Source organism: Ascaphus truei, chromosome 19, assembly GCF_040206685.1.
Source record: "Ascaphus truei isolate aAscTru1 chromosome 19, aAscTru1.hap1, whole genome shotgun sequence".
In the NCBI taxonomy this organism is placed as follows: Eukaryota; Metazoa; Chordata; class Amphibia; order Anura; family Ascaphidae; genus Ascaphus; species Ascaphus truei.
Window position 1 is genome coordinate 11,268,499 of NC_134501.1, and position 22,476 is coordinate 11,290,974.

The window sequence follows — 22,476 nt, forward strand, 5'->3', positions numbered from 1 at the left end:
TTAACTGGACTATGGTCCAGGGATGTGGTTTGCACCTTGTTATACCTTGAAAATGTATGTTCCCCTGTTCCCATGTTTCATTATAAGCCTGTATTTTAATGTTTTAAAGTGCATTTCTGTATCTCCAGTTCTGGAGGTCGCAGAGAGTTGATATTTGGCCAATATGTGGAGTCACTGTAGGCATTAAAAACTGGCAAAGGTCGACCTACTGAGCCCACCAGAATGGAACTTATTAATATGTGTAGATATTAAAGTGTATATGTATTTTATTTTGGGTCTGTTCTGAAAATGCAGACGCCATCTGCTAGGCTAATAGGTCATGAAGGGCAGTCGGCTGATTAGTCTAAGCACAGTGATCAAAAAGTTAACTGCCCTGATTGTTTACCCAAAGTCTAGAGATTAAGTATTAATCAACAAACTCTGCCAGTCTAATTGTTACCTGAGGTTGGAGAATCATCAAACTGGAGTGGTTTGTAGTGTTATGTCTACACCTTCAAACAATGCAGATACTTCATTTAGTAAACTGGTCGTCGCCCCTGATTTAATTATGGGGCTACCCATAGAGTCCCAGTACACATGGGCTAATTAGCTGGGGGGTATGGGTTAATCTGTGTCTCCACGTTAGGGAATAGATACAGATAATTGTTCACCAATGGTCTGTGTTCAATGTTAAGAATAGGGTTACACAGGTATATAAACTGTGTCAACCCTACAGTTTTTAGTTGTGCTTCTGATTCCACCTGGAATGTCACTGGATTGATGGAGAATTGCTAGCGGATACTTCTCCATTCCCCAACCCTAAGTAAGTGTTACCTTCTTGTCTGTTAATTGTACTATATTGCTGTGTTCACCTTCTTTAAGGAATAAATTATATTTTATTATATCTAAGCCTCGTTCAGTTCAACCCAGATATTTGGTGTTCATTATACCTTGTCATAAGCTACCGTGACAGTGGGAGACACTGAAGGAGGGGTGGGAGACACAGAAGGAGGGGTGGGAGACACGGAAGGAGGGGGAGACACGGAAGGAGGGGGGAGACATGGAAGGAGGGGGGTCAGCCGTCGCCACCGGCAAAAGTTATATTTCGCCAGGCAGCAGCGTCACGTAATTCCGGCAATTTGATTGGCTCAAGGGCTGTCACGTGACGCGACAGCCCTTGAAAAATCTAATTTTGACGGCTACCAGTTTGAGACGGCGACGTTGCTCCGTCGCTGTTGTGCGCACTATAAGCGCACGCGGCGGCAATGCTTTTGTTTTCGGGCGACGTTGCATCGTTGTCGATGGCACTGTAAGCGCGGCCTAAGTTTCAGTAAAGGTGTATGCTATTGATTTGAATTTGAGTTAACCTGGGATCTAGCTTCGATATCCCTTATTGCAGATTAGTGAACCTCCCCCCTGTGCATTAATCATGCAAAGACATGTTTGCTGTGAGGCACTGGGCCAGTCCCGGCTTGCACTGGGGGAGGGCCTGCAAACTCTGAGTCCGGGAGCCAGAGTAAGAGTGACAGGATCAGTGGGGGGGTCGCATTCTTATACTTTCCATTGATGATCCCTAATAACCAGCCTGTAGTTATTATATTTTTAACGCTCACATTTTTAACTGTCACGCACCCCCACATACAGTAATTATTAGAAGCCATATTTGTCACGGGAGACCAGGACCCTTTCACGGGAGAGACCAGGACCCTTTCACGGGAGAGACCAGGACCCTTTCATGGGAGAGACCAGGACCCTTTCACGGGAGACCAGGACCCTTTCACGGGAGAGACCAGGACCCTTTCACGGGAGAGACCGGGACCCTTTCATGGGAGACCAGGACCCTTACACTGGAGAGACCAGGACCCTTTCACAGGAGAGACCAGGACCCTTTCACAGGAGAGACCAGGACCCTTTCACGGGAGACCAGGACCCTTTCACTGGAGAGACCAGGACCCTTTCACAGGAGAGACCAGGACCCTTTCACAGGAGAGACCAGGACCCTTTCACGGGAGAGACCAGGACCCTTACACGGGAGAGACCAGGACCCTTTCACGGGAGACCAGGACCCTCTCACGGGAGAGACCAGGACCCTCTCACGGGAGAGACCAGGACCCTTACACGGGAGAGACCGGGACCCTTACACGGGAGAGACCGGGACCCTTACACGGGAGACCAGGACCCTCTCACGGGAGAGACCGGGACCCTCTCACGGGAGAGACCAGGACCCTTTCACGGGAGACCAGGACCCTTACACGGGAAAGACCAGGACCCTTACACGGGAGAGACCAGGACCCTTACACGGGAGACCAGGACCCTTACACGGGAGACCAGGACCCTTTCATGGGAGACCAGGACCCTTACACGGGAGACCAGGACCCTTTTACGGGAGACCAGGACCCTTACACGGGAGACCAGGACCCTTACACGGGAGACCAGGACCCTTACACGGGAGACCAGGACCCTTTCACGAGAGACCAGGACCCTTACACGGGAGACCAGGACCCTTTTACGGGAGAGACCAGGACCCTTTCACGGGAGAGACCAGGACCCTTTCACGGGAGAGACCAGGACCCTTTCACGGGAGAGACCAGGACCCTTACACGGGAGACCAGGACCCTTTTACGGGAGAGACCAGGACCCTTTCACGGGAGAGACCAGGACCCTTTCACGGGAGACCAGGACCCTTACACGGGAGACCAGGACCCTTACACGGGAGACCAGGACCCTTACACGGGAGACCAGGACCCTTTCACGAGAGAGACCAGGACCCTTACACGGGAGAGACCAGGACCCTCTCACGGGAGAGACCAGGACCCTCTCACGGGAGAGACCAGGACCCTCTCACGGGAGACCAGGACCCTCACACGGGAGACCAGGACCCATACATGGGAGACCAGGACCCTTTCACGGGAGACCAGGACCCTTTCACGGGAGACCAGGACCCTTACACGGGAGACCAGGACCCTTACACGGGAGAGACCAGGACCCTTACACGGAGGAGACCAGCACCCTTACACAGAGGAGACCAGGACCCTTTCACGGGATGATGCAGCAGACGGGACACCAAAGTCAAATAAAAGTATTTTTATTCTGGCGAGAGCCGGCAGACCCGATGTAAAATCACAGTAGAGCTATACTCACAGTCTCTGGTCCATACAAGGGGAATCCTAAACAGTCTTGGTGCCGGGCGCCACCGAAATGCCTTTCCCGGTGCAGCTTCCACTCTTGTATATCCTTCAAACATGGAGAACAGGGCAGCGACCAATCACCACACGGATGCTAGGTGGTGGACCAATCACAAGACGAGGGCTCGTCTGTGATGGCCAATGTGGACAGGGGGCGTGATGTAGAGGCCGAGGCAAGGCGGGCGGGAAATATGAACCAGCCAATGGGAACAGCGCCTACCTTCTCCTCTAGGGTTGCCATGTGTCCAGTATTGAACCGGACTGTCTTGTATTTGGACACTGTCCAGAAAAAAATGGGAGGTAATACTGGACATGTATGTGTATACCGGTATTACCTCTCTGGACAAAGTGACGTGACCGGCTTGGGAGGCGGAGGGATTTCCCTGGTCAAGGAGAGAGCAGGGCTGTTGCTAGGGGGCTGGGCAGCTTCCTCCATCCTGATTGGCTGCTGATGGGTAATGCAGCCAATTAGGAAGTGTCAGGAGCCTGAGTGTGGGGCCAAGGAGAGGAGGAAACAGCATGGAGCGGAGAGGTCTGTGTGTTTCTCGAGTGTGTGTGTCTTGAGCGTTTTGAAGTTTTCACCATTGTGTCCAGTATTTTTGGAGAACCCACCTGGCGTCCCTACCTGTTCCCAATGCCAGCTCGCTACCTCTTGATGAGATAGGTGCCTCTCTGGCTGGGCAGACAATGGTCCTGTTAAATCACACCACTGGCTCCCAGACAAGAAGACTGCCCACCCCCACCCTCCATTGTCCCCAATCGTCTCATGGGACCCTCTGCACCCATATCCCTGGGCACGTAAGTGCGTTAAGTGCTGAGTAAGGCTGAGTAAGTGCGTTACCAACCTAGCCTTCTCAGGGAGCCCAGAACACAAAGTTAGACATCCACTCCAATAGTTTCAATGATAATAAAAGTTACAAGCATTTTACACCAACATACTTGGCCAGATAAGCTACGAAAGGAGGAGTATAGAGGAAAACCTTGTATATCCATCCAGATGATGGGGCAGTGGCTGGCTTTACCTTTACTTAGAGAAACCACATTGTCCCTCCCACATATTTTCCTTCATTATATAATTAGGGCCTCCCCCCCTCTCGGATATAATCAGCCCACCCATCCTTTCTTTGACCTCTACACAATTACAGATTGCCCCTTCCTTCCTTCATATGAGACCCATCAAGGTCGAAACAGCTGTCTGTGGGTGGTTTTCTGGGTATGCACCTTAACCCTGGCTGTGCTCAAAGCTGTGACCATGCAGCAAGCTTAAGCTATAGGGAACCATGTTAAAAATGGTTATTGAGGCAAAAAGTGACACTGTGTGCTCATTTGCATGTCATTTCCCAGAATCCCTTGCTGCAGTGGAAGTGCTGTATGCTGGGTGATAATGGGGAAAGGTGGGGTTGCAGACCTGCCTAAGACATGCAGATGAGCATGCAGCTATATTTGCATATTTGCTTTCCTGTGGAGGGTTTTTGTCACTTTTTTTTACTCACCATAACTTAACTCAGTATATATATATATATATATATATAATGTATATATATATATATATATATATATATATATATATATATATATATATATATATATATATATATATATAATGTATACCCTGTTCATTTATGTAACTGTATTTGTAACCATGTATTATTTGTCTTAACTCTGTGCCCAGGACATACGTGAAAACGAGAGGTAACTCTCAATGTATTACTGCCTGGTAAAATATTTTATAAATAAATAAAATAAATAAATATAACATCAGCCCCTCATGCTCTATCCCAATGGCCGCCATTTTGCGCCCCCGGACTCCGTGCGGCGCTACCAGTCATTTTTATTTTACTTTTTACATTACCATGGTAAACAAAAATACTTTGGATGGGGTTTTTACAATTTTTAGCGTCATTTGGTGATAAAGCCGTTCGCCGGTAATCAAAATAGTTATCTTAGCCGCGTTCCGGTGTTTGCAAAGTAATTAGGGCGGCATCGTTAATTCCGAGCCGGGAAATGTCACGGAGCCTAGAACAGACCGTAATTGGAGTTGGTGCAGAGAGTGAGGGATTCGCAAACTGAACCGACTCATAAGCTTCATTCCCCCCCAAAAAAGTGATGCTAATTCATTTCCCATGAGATACAAATAAGTAAATCGTTCATTAAAGGGCGCCTGATTCTGTATAAGGAAGCCAAACGCTATGCTGTCACTTTAACCCTTTTCGCTGCCAGCAGGACCCGCCACGTGGTGTAGGCCCCTCTGGCAACGAAGGGGTTAATTTTGGTGCATAGATCAGAAGCCAAGGAGGTCCTTTCACACCATCTCCAATCTCATTATAGGGTTAGTGTGGCAGGACGGCCTGTAGCCGAGGTCAGGGAACAGTCCACACGTATAGTTTCAGGATAATGAAAACGTTCAGTGGCTTTATTTCTCCACAGCAACATAACATGCGGGTACACTGTCCCTTTAAACAAAACATTTAACAGTGTGTCCAAATACAGGACAGTCCGGTTGAATACTGGACACCTGGCAACCCTACGATATGACCACTATAGAAAATCGGCAAAATAAGAGTAGCCAACCTAGAATAGGTGATAATAACACATCATATTAACAAGGTAGAACTTATTAATATATTAAACCTTTAGTAGCCCAAAAGTGACCAGTTTGTCAAACAAATAAGTGTTCCTCAATGGAACAATGACTTCCTGCTTAAGAAGGTTAATATATACAGTGTTGTTTTTACCGAACAGAGAGGAACAAAGATATATGATCAAGGTGTTAAGATAGAGAGTGGCAAAGATCAAGTCCCATTTTTCGGTCTCTCCATGGGGAGGAAGGAGAGACTCCCAGCACGGAAAGGTCACAGAGCCTATAACAGGCAGTCACTGGAGTTCATGCAGAGTGTGCACCTGTGAAGAGACATTCACATACAGTAGAGCACACGGCACATGGCTAATACACACAGCCCCGTGCTACTGGGAGGAAAAAACAGCACCCTGATCCTTGTAGCGTCATTGTTTTGACAACGAGACGCCATGTGGCGACGCGTTGACATGCCAGCATGACGCCGCAGCATCACATAACCATGGCAACACGTTGCCATGTGACGTCATGGAGCCATGAAGGTGGGACACTGAGGAGAGGCCACCGGAGAAGGTGAGAGTCGAGGACCCGCACATGTCCCTGCACCGAGCCCGGCAAACATCCTAGCCGGCCCTGTCCCCATCCATGTTCATAAAAGCACATGACACACAGCACTCTGATACTGGGAGCACAGGTCACACACAGAACCCTAATCCTGGGAGCACAGGTCACACACAGCACCCTGATCCTGGGAGCACAGGTCACACACAGCACCCTGATCCTGGGAGCACAGGTCACACACAGCACCCTGATATTGGGAGCACAGGTCACACACAGAACCCTGATCCTGGGAGCACAGGTGTCACGGTAGCTTATGACAAGATATAATGAACACCAAATATCTGGGTTGAACTGAACGAGACTTAGATATAATAAAATATATTTATTCCTTAGAAAAGGTGAACACAGCAATATAGTACAATTAACAGACAAGAAGGTAACACTTACTTAGGGTTGGGGGATGGAGAAGTATCAGCTAGCAATTCTCCAGCAATCCGGTGACATCCCAGGTGGAATCAGAAGAACAACTAAAAACTGTAGGGTTGACACAGTTTATATACCTGTGTAACCCTATTCTTAACATTGAATACAGACTATTGGTGAACAATTATCTGTATCCAATCCCTAACGTGGAGACACAGATTAACCCATGCCCCCCAGCTAATTAGCCCATGTGTACTGGGACTCTATGGGTAGCCCCATAATTAAATCAGGGGCGACGACCAGTTTACTAAATGAAGTATCTGCATTGTTTGAAGGTGTAGACATAACACTACAAACCACTCCAGTTTGATGATTCTCCAACCTCAGGTAACAATTAGACTGGCAGAGTCTGTTGATTAATACTTAATCTTTAGACTTTGGGTAAACAATCAGGGCAGTTAACTTTTTGATCACCGTGCTTAGGCTAATCAGCCGACTGCCCTTCATGACCTATTAACCTAGCAGATGGCGTCTGCATTTTCAGAACAGACCCAAAATAAAATACATATACACTTTAATATCTACACATATTAATAAGTTCCATTCTGGTGGGCTCAGTGGGTCGAAATTTGCCAGTTCTTAATGCCTACAGTGACTCCACACATTGGCCAAATATCAACTCTCTGCGACCTCCAGAACTGGAGATACAGAAATGCACTTTAAAACATTAAAATACAGGATTATAATGAAACATGGGAACAGGGGAACATACATTTTCCTGACATGACATGGTGTAAACCACATTGCTGGACCGCAGACCTGTTAACCCCTTGCCTCCCTGGTGAGGTCAGGGGGTGGCCATATGGGGTGCAACCCCTTTAATACCGGGCCAACCCCCCTCTCCCTCTACAACAGGTCACCCACAGCACCCTGATCCTGGGAGCACAGGTCACACACAGCACCCTGATATTGGGAGCACAGGTCACACACAGCACCCTGATATTGGGAGCACAGGTCACACACAGAACCCTGATCCTGGGAGCACAGGTCACACACAGCACCCTGATACTGAGAGCACAGGTCACACACCGCACCCTGATCCTGGGAGCACAGGTCGCACACAGCACCCTGATCCTGGGAGCACAGGTTGCACACAGCACCCTGATCCTGGGAGCACATGTCACACACAGCACCCTGATCCTGGGAGCACAGGACGCACGCAGCACCCTGATCCTGGGAGCACAGGTCACACACAGCACCCTGATCCTGGGAGCACAGGTCGCACACAGCACCCTGATCCTGGGCGCACAGGTCACACACAGCAACCTCATCCTGGGAGCACAGGTCACACACAGCACCCTGATCCTGTGAGCATTGGTCACCCACACAGCACCCAGTTTCTGGGGGAGGGGGAGATGGGTAATTGCGTTGGGGCTGGCCTGACTTTAAGTACAATGAGATGGCAGGAAGATGTTGCACTCTCCCAGAAGCAGAGAATCTGGGTTCGTGCTGCTACATTGTAATAGAAAACTGCAGCACAATATATATATATATATATATATATATATATATATATATATATATATATATACACATACACACACATACATATACATATACACACACTATGTATATAAAGACCACGCATTTTGTAAGCATTTATAACACCTGTACCATATATGTTATCACCGTGTTGGTTCGGTTCATGGGAGGTGCTGCTGAGCTGTTCATAGCAAATCCTCTTCTCCCTCCACTGGAGAAAAAATGTTTTTCTTCTGCTTCATGTACAGTACAGTATATCTTTAACTAAATAGCGCCATCTCTGTTCATAGCACTTCACAGCAGTCACCACATTCTGCAAGTCAGTCTGTATGTAAGTGCTGGTCAGGCTGTGTGTATGTCTGTGTGTGCTGGTCAGGGTGTGTGTGTGTGTGTGTGTGTGTGTGTGTGTGTGTGTGTGTGTGTGTGTGTGTGTGTGTGTGTGTGTGTGTGTGTGTGTGTGTGTGTGTGTGTGTGTGTGTGTGTGTGTGTGTGTGTGCTGGTCAGGGTGTGTGTATGTCTGTGTGTGCTGGTCAGGCTGTGTGTATGTCTGTGTGTGCTGGTCAGGGTGTGTGTGTGCGTGTGCTGGTCAGGCTGTGTGTGTGTAGGTCAGGCTGTGTGTGTGTGTGTGTGTGTGTGTGTAGGTCAGGGTGTGTGTGTGTGTGTGTGTGTGTGTGTGTGTGTGTGTGTGTGTGTGTGTGTGTGTGTGTGTGTGTGTGTGTGTGTGTGTGTGTGTGTGTGTGTGTGTGCTGGTCAGGGTGTGTGTGTGTGTGTGTGTGTGTGTGTGTGTGTGTGCTGGTCAGGGTGTGTGTGTGTGCTGGTCAGGGTGTGTGTGTGTGTGTGTGCTGGTCAGGGTGTGTGTGTGTGTGTGTGTGTGCTGGTCAGGGTGTGTGTGTGTGTGTGTGTGTGTGTGTGTGTGTGTGTGTGTGTGTGTGTGTGTGTGTGTGTGTGTGTGTGTGTGTGTGTGTAACTAAATAGCGCCATCTCTGTTCATAGCACTTCACAGCAGTCACCACATTCTGCAAGTCAGTCTGTATGTAAGTGCTGGTCAGGATGTGTGTATGTCTGTGTGTGTTGGTCAGGGTGCGTGTGTGTGTGTGTGTGTGTCTGTTTGTGCTGGTCAGGTTGTGTGTGTGCTGGTCAGGCTGTGTGTGTGTATGTCTGTGGGTGCTTGTTAGACTGTGTGAGTATGTCTGTGGGTGCCAGTAAGGGTGTATGTGTGTCTGTGGGTGCTGGTCAGTCTGTGGGTGCTGGTTAGGGTGCATGTGTCGGTGGGTGCTGTTCAGGCGGTGTGTGGGGGGTGTTTATCAGTGTGTGGGTGCTGGTATGGCTACGTGTGTGTATGTGAATGCTGGTCAGGCAGTGTGTGTCTGTGGGTGCTGGTCAGGCAGTGTGTGTCTGTGGATGCTGGTCAGGCTGTGTGTGTCTGTGGATGCTGGTCAGGCAGTGTGTGTCTGTGGGTGCTGGTCAGGCAGTGTGTGTCTGTGGATGCTGGTCAGGCAGTGTGTGTCTGTGGATGCTGGTCAGGCAGTGTGTGTCTGTGGATGCTGGTCAGGCAGTGTGTGTCTGTGGATGCTGGTCAGGCAGTGTGTGTCTGTGGATGCTGGTCAGGCAGTGTGTGTCTGTGGATGCTGGTCAGGCAGTGTGTGTCTGTGGATGCTGGTCAGGCAGTGTGTGTCTGTGGGTGCTGGTCAGGCAGTGTGTGTCTGTGGGTGCTGGTCAGGCAGTGTGTGTCTGTGGGTGCTGGTCAGGCAGTGTGTGTCTGTGGATGCTGGTCAGGCAGTGTGTGTCTGTGGGTGCTGGTCAGGCAGTGTGTGTCTGTGGGTGCTGGTCGGGCAGTGTGTGTCTGTGGGTGCTGGTCAGGCAGTGTGTGTCTGTGGATGCTGGTCAGGCAGTGTGTGTCTGTGGATGCTGGTCAGGCAGTGTGTGTCTGTGGATGCTGGTCAGGCAGTGTGTGTCTGTGGATGCTGGTCAGGCAGTGTGTGTCTGTGGATGCTGGTCAGGCAGTGTGTGTCTGTGGATGCTGGTCAGGCAGTGTGTGTCTGTGGATGCTGGTCAGGCAGTGTGTGTCTGTGGATGCTGGTCAGGCAGTGTGTGTCTGTGGGTGCTGGTCAGGCAGTGTGTGTCTGTGGATGCTGGTCAGGCAGTGTGTGTCTGTGGATGGTGGTCAGGCAGTGTGTGTCTGTGGATGCTGGTCAGGCAGTGTGTGTCTGTGGATGCTGGTCAGGCAGTGTGTGTCTGTGGATGCTGGTCAGATTGTGTGCTCCCCTTACAGCATAGTTACACTGCAACCAGCTCCAGCAATAACCAGAACACTGCTGAGCTCCAACTCCAACTCGTTCTGATGTGGTTATAATTATTTAAATGCATAAGAGCGTGAGTACACACTGAGTACACTCTGAGTACACACTGAGTACACACTGAGTACACACTGAGTACACACTGTAAGTGCGCATTTCCGGGGCCTCTTTTATAATCTTACATATAATGAGATAAAACGCTCTGCACCATCATACTGTTATCTTGTCTCCTGAGAATACACCTATACATACAGTATACGTACATATACATATATATCCATTGAAACCACAGCTGCGGAAGTACACCGGGGAGCTGATACAGTTTAAGGAACATGGATATCCCATTTGGGAAAAGGGAGTGTATGGCTCTTACCAACACTATACATATTACACTATACATATTACATTATACATATTACACTATACATATTACACTATACATATTACACTATACATATTACACTATACATATTACACTATACATATTACACTATACATATTACACTATACATATTACACTATACATATTACACTATACTTTGCGTGTTTTTCCTTTTTCAGACACAGATTATATGCTCCTCTACGTCTGAAGACACTGAGAAGAACGACATTTGCATTTTCAATGATTGATTTATTCACAGATTTTTTTTTAATCGCCGTTTTGTATAAATTACACTTTAGATATTGTATATTATTAGGATCATTTAAATCACTTCTAATCACGTTTTTCATTTGGATTTATTACCATTATATTTAGCACTAATATAGTTCATAGTATAAATGTATTATATATGCATCCTTAAGGGATTTAATCACCGTAAATATCACTTATATAAATAAGAGGAGCGTCTTCTACAGCAGGGCCCCGCTTCTCGGCACTTCGCTTCTCGGCGATCCGATGATACGGCGGCACCGAGAAGGGGGCCGCCATCTTGATTTGTAACTTGCACATGCGCAGAACGGGCGGGTGCGCCCGGCGCGCATGCGCAGACCGCAGGTTGCGCGCGCATACCATAGGTTGCACATGCGCAGAACGGCAAAAATGCCGGTTTACGCATGCGCAGAAGTGAAAATCGCCGGATCCGCTTTCCGGCGATTTTCAGTATACGCCGGGTTTCTGGAACGGAACCCGCCGTATACCCGGGGCCCTGCTGTACACACTTGATTGTCTAGTTCACTGTGAGTGTGTGCGTGTGTGTGTGTGTGTGTGTTGCTGGGTGCGGGTCAGGCGGTGTGTTGGGCTGTTTATTTGGCACTGTTTGGGGTGCTGGTATTGCTGTGTGTGTGTCTGGCAGTACCGGTCAGGCGGTGTGTATGGTGCTGTACATAGTTGCATAGTAGATGAGATTGAAAAAAAAAAAAAAACATAGGTCCATCAAGTTTAACCTATGTTAAGTTTTGATGATATATACTTATCCAGTATTTGTATTTACAGTATTTTGATCCAGAGGAAGGCAAACAAAAACCCCAGTGACATCTTATCTAATGATATCTCATAAGGGAAAAAATAAACTCCTTCCTGACTCCAATAATGGCAATAAAATTACTCCCTGGATCAACATCCTTCCCATGTTTACTTATTTGGTATATCCCTGTATACCTTTCCTGTCTAAGATTTACCTAATTTTGCCCCATTTAATTTGTAAGGTGCCTGTTTTTTCTTGTGGGTGCTGATCAGGCTGTGTGTGGCTGTGTGTGGCTGTGTGTGGCTGTGTGTGTCTGTGTGTGTCTGTGGGTGCTGGTCAGGCTGTGTGTGTCTGTGGGTGCTGGTCAGGCTGTGTGTGTGAGGCGGAGCGGTGGTTTGGTTAAACTATACGTGTGTTTCTGTGGATGCCAGCCAGTCTGTAGTGTATGTATGTTTATGTATGTATGTATGTTTTTGTGGGTGCTTGTCAGTCTGTGTGCGTGCGTGTGTGTATTTGGTGTGCATTTTTCTGATGAGTATATGGGTGCACTTCCCAATACCTGGTCCAGTAACTTATATTTTCCCTGATCAAAACCATTTGAATCCTGCCCTTGTTAGCACACATAATACACACAGCTCCCAACTGCAGCCCAGGACTCACAGCAACATGAGATTTAGAACGAAGTGCAAACATAAAAATCACAAGTTGTGGGAGACACACAGCGCACCGCAGGCGGGCACACAAAACACTCGCTGCACCCCGTTCCCAGGAGCACAGAACACACAGCACCCTGACTCCTGCTACTGTTATATGTTATATGTTCACCAAAAGCAGAAGAATAATGTAACATGTGGGAGACTTACCTTCCAGTCGGTGTCCCCGGCAGACAAAAAGGTGTCAGCAGACTCCTGAAACAGCAACAAGATCATTATATGCAACTGCAATACATCAGCGACCCTCATCTCTAAGAACATTACAAGGCAGCTGAGCAGCATCTCGGAAGTCAGTCCCTACTAAGGACCGGCAAAGCATCGCATCACCCCTGCAAGTACCTGCATAGCGTCATTCAACCCTTTAATTAGCATATAACCGTCCCTGGTGTCACTTACCTAGTTCCCAGGCAGATACCTGTTACACCCGATCCTGACACAGAGACCTAGAAAGCATCTCTCAATGATGAACATAAATGAACATTGTCCTTTCCAATTCCCAGACGAATGTCACTTAACCCTTTCTTCCTAGAACTCTGCCTAGAATAAATGAATCCCATTTCTAAGGGTTATTCTTGAGACTGTGAAATTGCCCCCATCGGCACTAGACCATTATAAGGGCAAATCATAATGAAAATGAAAAAAGGACTGCAATAGAAAACTCAACCCTAAAAAGTTCTTTAAGTACGTTAATAACAAAAAGATTATGTAGCCCCAGCTACAAATATATGTACAGTATGCTGTGGACAATACAGAATTAATCTGCTCCACCTATCACATGGGGCGGTAAGGAATAAGAGACACTATCCCTGATCTGCCTGGCAACAGGTGACAGGGTATATGGGATGGGATAAGAACAAAACTGGATAGAATCTTGAGAGCAACTGTCAGTCTGAGAGAGGAACACAGAGACAGCTACTGACAGTCTGACATCGAGACAGCCAGCGCCATCTTAGGCTGCGTTTATAGTGCGCGCGACGGCAACGACCGCGCATGCGAGGAATTTTGAAGAGACAAATCATTTCTTTTTTTCGCGTGGCGGCCGCGTCAATGAGGGCAAACCAGCCTGGGGTCGTCACGGCCATGCCTCTCCATCGTCTCTCCATTAGGCCGTGCCTATAGTGCTGTCGATGGCGACACGGCGGGAGGGTCGCGATATTCCGGGAATTTGATTTGTTCAAGGGCCGTCACATGACGCGACAGCCCTTGAAAAATCAAATTTTGCCGGCTTCCAGTTTCCGCTGTGTCGCCGTCGCGCGCACTATAAGCGCACGTGGCGGCGGCAATGTATTTGTTTTCGGGCGACATTGCGTCGCCGGCACTATAAGCGCGGCCTCAGAGTTCACGGATTGCTCGGGCGCATAGCCTTAAGCTCCAGTGAGGGAGTTGTGGGAGGAAGTCACCCCACAAGCTGCAAAGCGGATACTTGCCAAGCGGTTAAGACGCGGCCAGATAACAGACAGCCGGAAGACCTGTTCCCGCCATTTTAAGTATCCTTTGTGAACGTACACAAACATCTCACAAATATTCCATCCTTAAACGGCCTGCAACGCGACTACACCCCAAGACAAGAGCTCCAACACCGCCCGCCATTAACATTGGCCTTTTAACTGCTGCAATGGACACTGGGACTATATAGGGGATAATAGTGCAACGCATCATTTACTGTATATATATACAGTGCTAGGTAATAATGGTTGATGAAAGGCAGGGTTGCAGACCTGTCTAAGACATGTGAATGTGCTCACAAGTGATATTCTTTATTGGAGATAGATATAGAGATATATAGAGATATATATATATATATCTCTATATATATACACACACAAACATATACACATATATACATACACACACGTCTCGTCTTTGTCTGGTTAGTCTGACTATGGTGTACCAAGGGAGAGTGGACTCAGGCTCCCACCCTGCCACATACAGGGAAATAAGAAGGGTTACAATTTGAAAAGAAAATATTGGAACCTTTCGGTGTGAAATGGGCAGCCAAATTATTGGAGATAAGGAAAAAGCAGAGGTGTTAAGCAAATTATTTTCCTCTGTGTTTACCAGGGAAGAATCAATTGCAATAATAGTGCCGCAGGAAGAAGCCACAACCTCTATACTAACGAACAATTGGATAACTGAGGAAAAAGTTCACAGGCGGCTGGATAAAATTAAAGTAAATAAGGCACCTGGCCCCGGTGGCATACATCCAAGAGTTCTTAAGGAATTAAGTTCATTAATAGCCAAACCATTACGTTTAATATTCAAGGACTCCATTTCAGGAATACCTAATGGAAAACAAAATTATTAGTAATAGTCAGCATGGATTTATGAAGGATCGGTCGTGCCAAACTAACCTTATTAGTTTCTTTGAGGTAAGTAGGAATTTAGACCGGGGTAATGCAGTTTATGTGGTGGCTAACATTTTGCAAAGGCTTTTGATACGGTTCCACACGAGGTTGGTGTACAAAATAAAGCAACTTGGTGTCAGTAAAAATATTTGAACCTGGATTGAAAACTGGTTGAAGGACAGACAACAGAGAGTTGTCATAACTGGAACTTTTTCAGGTTGGGCTAAAGTTGTGAGCGGAGTACCTCAGGGATCGGTACTGGGACCCCTGCTTTTTAACCTGTTTATTAATGATGTTGAGGTTGGAACGGTCCTATCATTTTAATTCTGCCATCTCCCAGGCTAAACAAACCTCACAAGCACGCTGCCTGGGGTAGGCGGCCATATTTGACTCCTCCCTCACATTCTCCTTTCACATTCACAATGTAGCTAAAACCTGTAGTTTTTTACTTCATTACATCGCACTTCTTCTGTCGCTCTACTGCTAAAAGTAACGCAGTCCCTCATTCTCTCCTGTCTTGACTATTGTAACCTTTTACTGTCTGGCCATCATGCCTCTCACCAATCTTTTTATTTTTGCTGAGCAGCCATTTTAAAACGTGGTGTTTTTTTGTTTGTTTGTTTTCTTTCGCACACATAATGGAGTAGACTTTCTTCACGGAATCAGTACCTTGCGTGGGTCACAGTCAGACTGTGGCATTTGTGGCTTTATCCACCACAGTGTACTTTTTCTGCTTGGATCTGTAGCTCTTTATTTCCGGTCACTTCCGCGCGCAGTTCTTCCACTTCCACGCCTGCTGCTCACGCCGTTGCAGGAACGGTTGCAAACAAAAGCAGAAAAAAAATTTGCCCGGCACTCTCCGGGGCCCCTTTTAAATCCAAGGGCCACCTCTCATCCCAGTTCAAACACCATATGTAGGAGAAGTGCGCAGAGATTTTTAGAACAGGAAACGTTTTTGAGAGAAAAGCAAACAGGCGTTTATTAGCCGCAACTTTCATAACATAAACATCTTGGGGATCAGCAAAAACAGGGATGCAAGGAAAACAAAGATCGGCCTAACTCCTACAGGGAGTGCGACTTCTACACACCATATCTATGGGTTGGGGGTCTTGGCCCCTTACCAACAACAATTACAGCGTGGAGGTCAGTTACCTTCAGGGTTCCGGCTTCCCCCTCTCTGGCTAGGGGATGTGTGTGTGGGGGGGAAGAGTTTTAAAGTCCACATGCAGGCTGCTATGGAATTAACCCCCTCAGTGCTGTATCAGGCTACGTGAACAACATTTTCCTGTTCTCCGTTTGCAAAAGTATTTTGGCTTCCTCAATCTCAACAGATATTTGGTGGTTTATACCATATCCCTACAAACATTTTCTTTATACTTTTACCTCCACTGATAATTTCTATCCACAAGGTCTCTACATTTTCATCATTCCCTTCTTAAACACTTTCCCTTGTAATAGGCTTTAGATCCGGTTTAACATATAAATATACTTTACCTCCTTTTCTATTTGCTCGATCCCCCCGAAAAAGGGGACTAACCCTCTAAATGAACTGCCCAGTCCTGAGTTTCATCCCACCATGTTTCAGTAATGCCTATGATATCATACTGCTCCCTTGCAGCTATTAATTCAAGCTCCCCCATTTTATGTCAGGCTTCCTACATTAGCAAGCATGCATTGAATTTTTTTTACAGTCTGTAAAACTGTGATCTTACCTGCTCCTGCCTTTCTACTCCAATTGGAATTAGTCTTTATATGTTGTCTAGTATTATCTGTATTTGATATGGGTGCCTCCCCGGCTTGCTAAACTCTCACTTCCTCACACTGTACCTCCACGACCCCTAGCAATTTCCCCATTCCTATCAATTCTGTCTTGTCCTTCCCCCCTCCCACCTAGTTTAAAATCTCCCCAAACCTTTTTAACACCCTCCCCCTTAGCACAGAAGATCCCTCTGCGTTGAGGTGCAATCAATCCCTAAAGATAGCACCTCTCAGAAGAGGACCCCTTGGCACACACAATGGGATGTATCCAGTTCTGTGTTTCTGGTCATCATACAAGTCAGAACTTTTCCACTAAAATCCCCCCCCCCCCCCAAAAAAAACAATCTTGCTGATTTGTTTTTTTTTTGGTCCAAGTCATTTCCCCACTTCCAATGCAAGGTGTGAAATAGCAATCTGCCCTCTGCCCACGAAAGGCCAGTCATAGTCACTTGCAGATTAAGCTGACCCGATACCAGTACCCCCCCAGTTAGGGCCGGCCAATGAAGCTGCCCGAGGGGGGTCTATGTTAGAAAGACAGCTTCACAGAAAGCGCCTCATACATATGATGGCAAACTGAGGTAAGTTGGGCGATATCACCCAGTATATAAATGGGGTGGGGGGGGCGGTTACACTGATGATCCAGCTTAATTGTGTCATTATTTTATAGTTTTGAATTAGCTAAAATAAGTCAATTAGCCGAAGATAACACATTTTTTTAAACAATTATTTCCTCCTCTGCCCATAATACCACTAATGCTAAATGCTGTCCCACAATGCAGCCCCCTACCCACGCACGCACGGGATACCTCCAGCCGTCCCCCACCTCTCGGAACCCCCTGATAGGTGCTTTCACATGTTGAGATGCCTGAATTAGGTTGAATGAGCCATTCTCACAAGCTGTTTTGACAGGTGAGTGTGGAAGACAGGTACAGTGTATCCAAGACAACAGTCTGAGCCAATCACAGTGCGGTGTGTCCCAGAAAGGCCCGGGGCGCATGTTCCAATGATGTACAAAGGCATCTGAGCAAAGCGGAATGAAGTGTTGTGATTGGTTAATGTCAAAACTCTGCTACTAATTCAAACCCCTTCCTCCTGCGAAGAATTCATAAGGGATTAGCCAAAGATGTTCGTTGCTGGCAGAATTAACGGTCATTGCAGGATCACAGCACAACACTTCTCTGGATTAAAAAAAAAGGGGGAACCATGTTAAACCCATTTGACAAATAAAATAAGTTAACTTTAGGGGGACTTTCTTATTTCGGGGCCAGCTGGGTCAGGAGTGTCAGGGGGGAAAAAAAAGGTCCGAGAGCGTGATGGATACATACATTACACTGGGAATAACTTTCTGTAAGATCAGTTGCATTTATCAAAACCCATTAACCCCTTGGCTGCCGAGCAATGCGTTGCCGACCCCGCTATCAGCGTAGGGGCTAAAATCTTGACAATGTATTGCAAACCGCTAGGGCAGTGAAGGGGTTACAGTGCACTGATCAAGCTTCAAATTGTTTGGAGCGGGGTTATGCAAATGAATAAGGCATGCCCCGAAATAGCAAAAGAGCACGTAGTTCTGGCACCGATCCTGCCTGCGATATCTGACATGTACTTGCCTTATTGGTTCATTTTTAACCCTCTCTCCACTGGCTGCCACCTTTTTCCCTTTTGCCCTTACCCTCTTCCAGAACGTTTCCACCCTTCTCTTTCCCGTTGCCCCCCCCCCCACCCCTCTTCTCTTTTCCTGACAATAAAGTATAGTAAAATAATTGTATTCTTCGTCCCTTATTCAATATGTATCATATTTCCATAGTATAAATGCTGCATATAGTGTATGTTAGAACAATCTGCTCCGCTGTTTAATCAGTGTAACATTGTATTCAGCAAGCAAGCAACAGTACCACTACTTTATTTTCAAGTCACTTCAACGACAGCATTTATTTGCGGGTGCTGAACTCTTCTCCAGTGCTGGACGGGGCCCTGGCACTTCGTCAGTTAGGCAGTTACAAGCAGAACAAAGTATATATTTGTATTCAGGTATATTGTTGATTTTGACCAAACCTGCAATTTTGCATTAAATAAAATCACTGCATCGTTTGCTATATTTAATACGTGGCGCTTTATAATAAGAGTAGTTGGAAGAAGAGGGGACAACAGACTTAAACATAAATCAATGTATTAGCCAAATGGTCCCACGTCTGGGTTGAGGTCCCTCGCCTTGATAAAGGTTGCTTTGTTCAACCGAAACAGCGGACCATTTGGTTAATAAATAGATTTATGTTTAGGTCCGTTATGCCCTCCTCTTCATTCAACGACACTGATTTGGACATTGGACCACTCATCCTTCTATAGATGAGAGTGCTGGCCATTCCAGGTGAGCATATTCATGTCAGGAGTGCTTGGGGAATATGTATTCTTCTTCTGTTGACACCTTCAAATAAATGGTCAGAAGGCCGTTTCTTATAGCAATGCACCACTTCCTAAATATAGGCCATCATGTCTACAAATGGGCCTGGTGCAGTGTTTTTATCACCTGTGTTCTATGAAACCCTGGACAATCTTGGAAGGTTTAAGTGAAAAAAATTTGGTATTTTACTTTTCATGGTGGCTAAATCCTTTGTTGTTGTTTTTTTATTTAGGAACGAGAAAAAGTGGTCATACTGCAATGTTATAAACAATATATGTACTAAAGAAAGTGGTTTCTTTCCCCCGTCACCCAAAAAAGTATATATATGCATAGCATTTCGTTGTTACGTACGTCAAACAGCTAAGCTAGGGTTGGGCAGCGTCAGAATACATTTTCCAAGGGCTCTGCAGGGCTTGAAATGTATTGGGTGAGCTCTATAATTTCACCAGCATCGAGGATCACCAGCGTCATTATCAAATGTAACTAAATCCCAATCGATATTATCAAATGTAACTACCCGGTTTAACAATTGTCTTATGTTTCACGCAGATCTGTACACATGCTGGGCTGAGTCAAGTAACTCCTCCTCTGATCTTTTCTATAACTATGTCTGAAATCGCTTATTGATGCAACAGGAAACAATAGCTGCAAAGCACCTTGATCAGAGTGACCAAAAACATCATTGTAAGGTGGCTATGTATGAAACCTATGTTGTGCCACAAATTGAGACCAGGGACCAGTCTTCCTTGTGCTGGAGAGTTCAGCTCCGTTCAAATGAATGGAACTAACGTGTTCTCCGGCACAGAGAAGCATACTGATTAAGGGCCAAAGAGCATCCGTTTCATGCTACGTTACTTGTATTGTTTGTCTTTATTTGTATAGCGCCATTAATGTACATAGTGCTTCACAGCAGTAATATACGTGGTAATCATATAAATAAAAAATAATATAATATAAATAACAGGTCATGGGAATAAGTGCTTCAGACAAACGTAACATTTAGGAAGAGGAGTCCCTGCTCCAAGGAGCTTACAATCTAATTGGTATGTAGGAGGAACGTACACGACAGTAGGAGGGTATTTTGGTAAGTGCTTCTGCAGGGGGCCAAGTAATATCTACGGTGCTATTCATAGGCTTCCTTAAGCAAGTGTGTCTTAAGGTGGGTCTTAAAGGTGGCTAGAGTGGGTGCTAGTCGGGTATTGAGGGGAAGGGCATTCCAGAGGTGTGGGGCAGTCAGTGAGAAAGGTTTAAGGCGGGAGTGGACGTTAGATACAAAGGGGGTAGAGAGAAGACATCCTTGAGCAGAACGCAAGAGCCGGGATGGTGCATAGAGAGAAATTAGGGCTGAGATGTAAGGAGGGGCAGAGGAGTGAAAAGCTTTAAAAGTTACTTAGCATCTATATATGAAGGAATGGCCAAGATGGACCGGAACTCAGAAAAATAAACTTAAATCAAAGGAGCTCGCATAATCTTTTTGGCTGGCTTTCAAATCATCCATTTTAATGCAAGATTTTCTTCTGTTCACAGAAGGAAAAAAAAGGTTAGTCACGTACTGCTATAACCAAAAAAAGATCCCCCACTGCACCAAAGAAACTCACCATCTCCGTGTCCTGCCCCCTGAGCAGAGGCTTCTCCTCAGGGAATCGAAGCTCACTCATCCCAGATATGTTGACCTCTGGCAGTAGCAAGCCTAGGGAAACAGAAATAGTAACAGAGTGAGTGAGTGAGTGAGTGAGTGAGAGAGATGGAGAGGTGGGAAGAGAGAGAGACGGGGAGATGGAGAGAGATGGAGTGAGAGAGAGAGATGGAGAGAGAGATAGAATGAAGAGAGAGAGAGAAAGAGAGAGAGAGAGAATGGAGAGAGAGAGTCAGAAAGAGAGAGGGAGAGAGAGTGATAGAGAGAGGGAGAGAGAGTGATAGAGAGAGGGAGGGAGAATCGGGGGAAAGAGAGGGGGAGAAAGAGGGGGAGAATGGTGGGAGAGGGATAGAAAGAGAGAGGGGGAGAGAGATTACTACAGATGGATAGACAAATAGGTAAACAAATGGTGATGCATGTGCAGATAAATAGGTGAAAAGATACAAATACACAGAGTGAAAGACAGATAAATATATAGATGTAAACGTTATAGATACTAATATAAACCAATATATGTAGTTACAGATAATAGATCAGTTATAGATACAGATAATAGATCAGCTATATATACAGATAATAGATACAGATAATAGATCAGTTATAGATACAGATAATAGATCAGCTATAGATACAGATAATAGATCAGTTATAGATACAGATAATAGATCAGCTACATATACAGATAATAGATCAGTTATAGATACAGATAGATTATGATAAATATGAATATTGTTAGAGATTGTGTTGCAGATAACATATAGACAAACTGATAACTATAAAGATTGCTAGATTGTTCATTAGGTAAACAGATTTATAGAAATCTCTAGAAGTGATAAAAAGATAAAGGCAGTGGGTGTGGCAGACAGAATTGATGTAGAAAGATACAACCAAGCTTATAGACAGATAGAGATACATAAATCAATAGGTCGTTCGATAGACAGACAAACAGGCAGACAGAAAGATGGCTGGTCCAACATGCTGACTCATTTTCTAAGTCACACTGAGAGGTGCAAGATACGCACATCACTAATTAGAAGATGTGAACTTACATCCCGCAGTTTTTATGCAAATTTAAGTGAAACTTTAACACGTAATAGACGCCTCAACCTCCCTCTCTCTTCCACAAATCCTCTCGTACATTGCCTTATTTTATATGCCATTAAGACCACATACTTTTCAATTGTTCTTGCCCAGAGATATCAGGGTCACATGCTGTACTTCTCACCCCACCCTCCTGCACAGAAAATGGGGACACAAACCTTTCACCCCCTCCTACCACAGTGTTATTGGGGATATGATCATCTCACCCATTCCTCCAACAGATACATCGGGGACACCTACCTCTGTCCTCCCCATGCCACAGAGATATCGGGGACACCTACCTCTGTCCTCCCCATGCCACAGAGATATCAGGGAGGAATACATCTTACACCCTCCACATACAAAGACATCAATGGCTCCTCCTTCCAAATACACATAATGAAACACATAATGAACCCCTCCTCCCACATTCCTCAACTCCATCCTCCAACAAAGACATAAGGACCACTTACCTCTCACTCCCCATCCTACACCCTCCAGACACATCAGTGGCTCATATTTATTGCCCCGAGATATGGGGAACACATATAACTTCCAACACTTTCTCTAAAGACATC

The 22,476-nt window shown here is 46.1% G+C and overlaps 1 protein-coding gene across 5 annotated transcripts in view; it reads right to left on the reverse strand.

Moving 5' to 3' along the window:
• Positions 1–22,276, reverse strand: part of NDRG4 (NDRG family member 4) — a 65,835-nt gene extending 43,559 nt beyond the window's left edge. For 3 of the 5 annotated variants that reach the window (XM_075576546.1, XM_075576547.1, XM_075576545.1), the window contains exons 1-3: positions 22,201–22,276; positions 20,781–20,872; positions 12,832–12,876 (exon numbers count right to left, since the gene is read on the reverse strand). In XM_075576546.1, the coding sequence (XP_075432661.1) occupies positions 12,832–12,876; positions 20,781–20,872; positions 22,201–22,243 (180 nt within the window). In that variant the 5' untranslated portion in view covers positions 22,244–22,276. The other 2 variants (XM_075576548.1, XM_075576551.1) reach the window with 2 other exon arrangements.
• Positions 22,277–22,476: the final 200 nt, after the last annotated feature.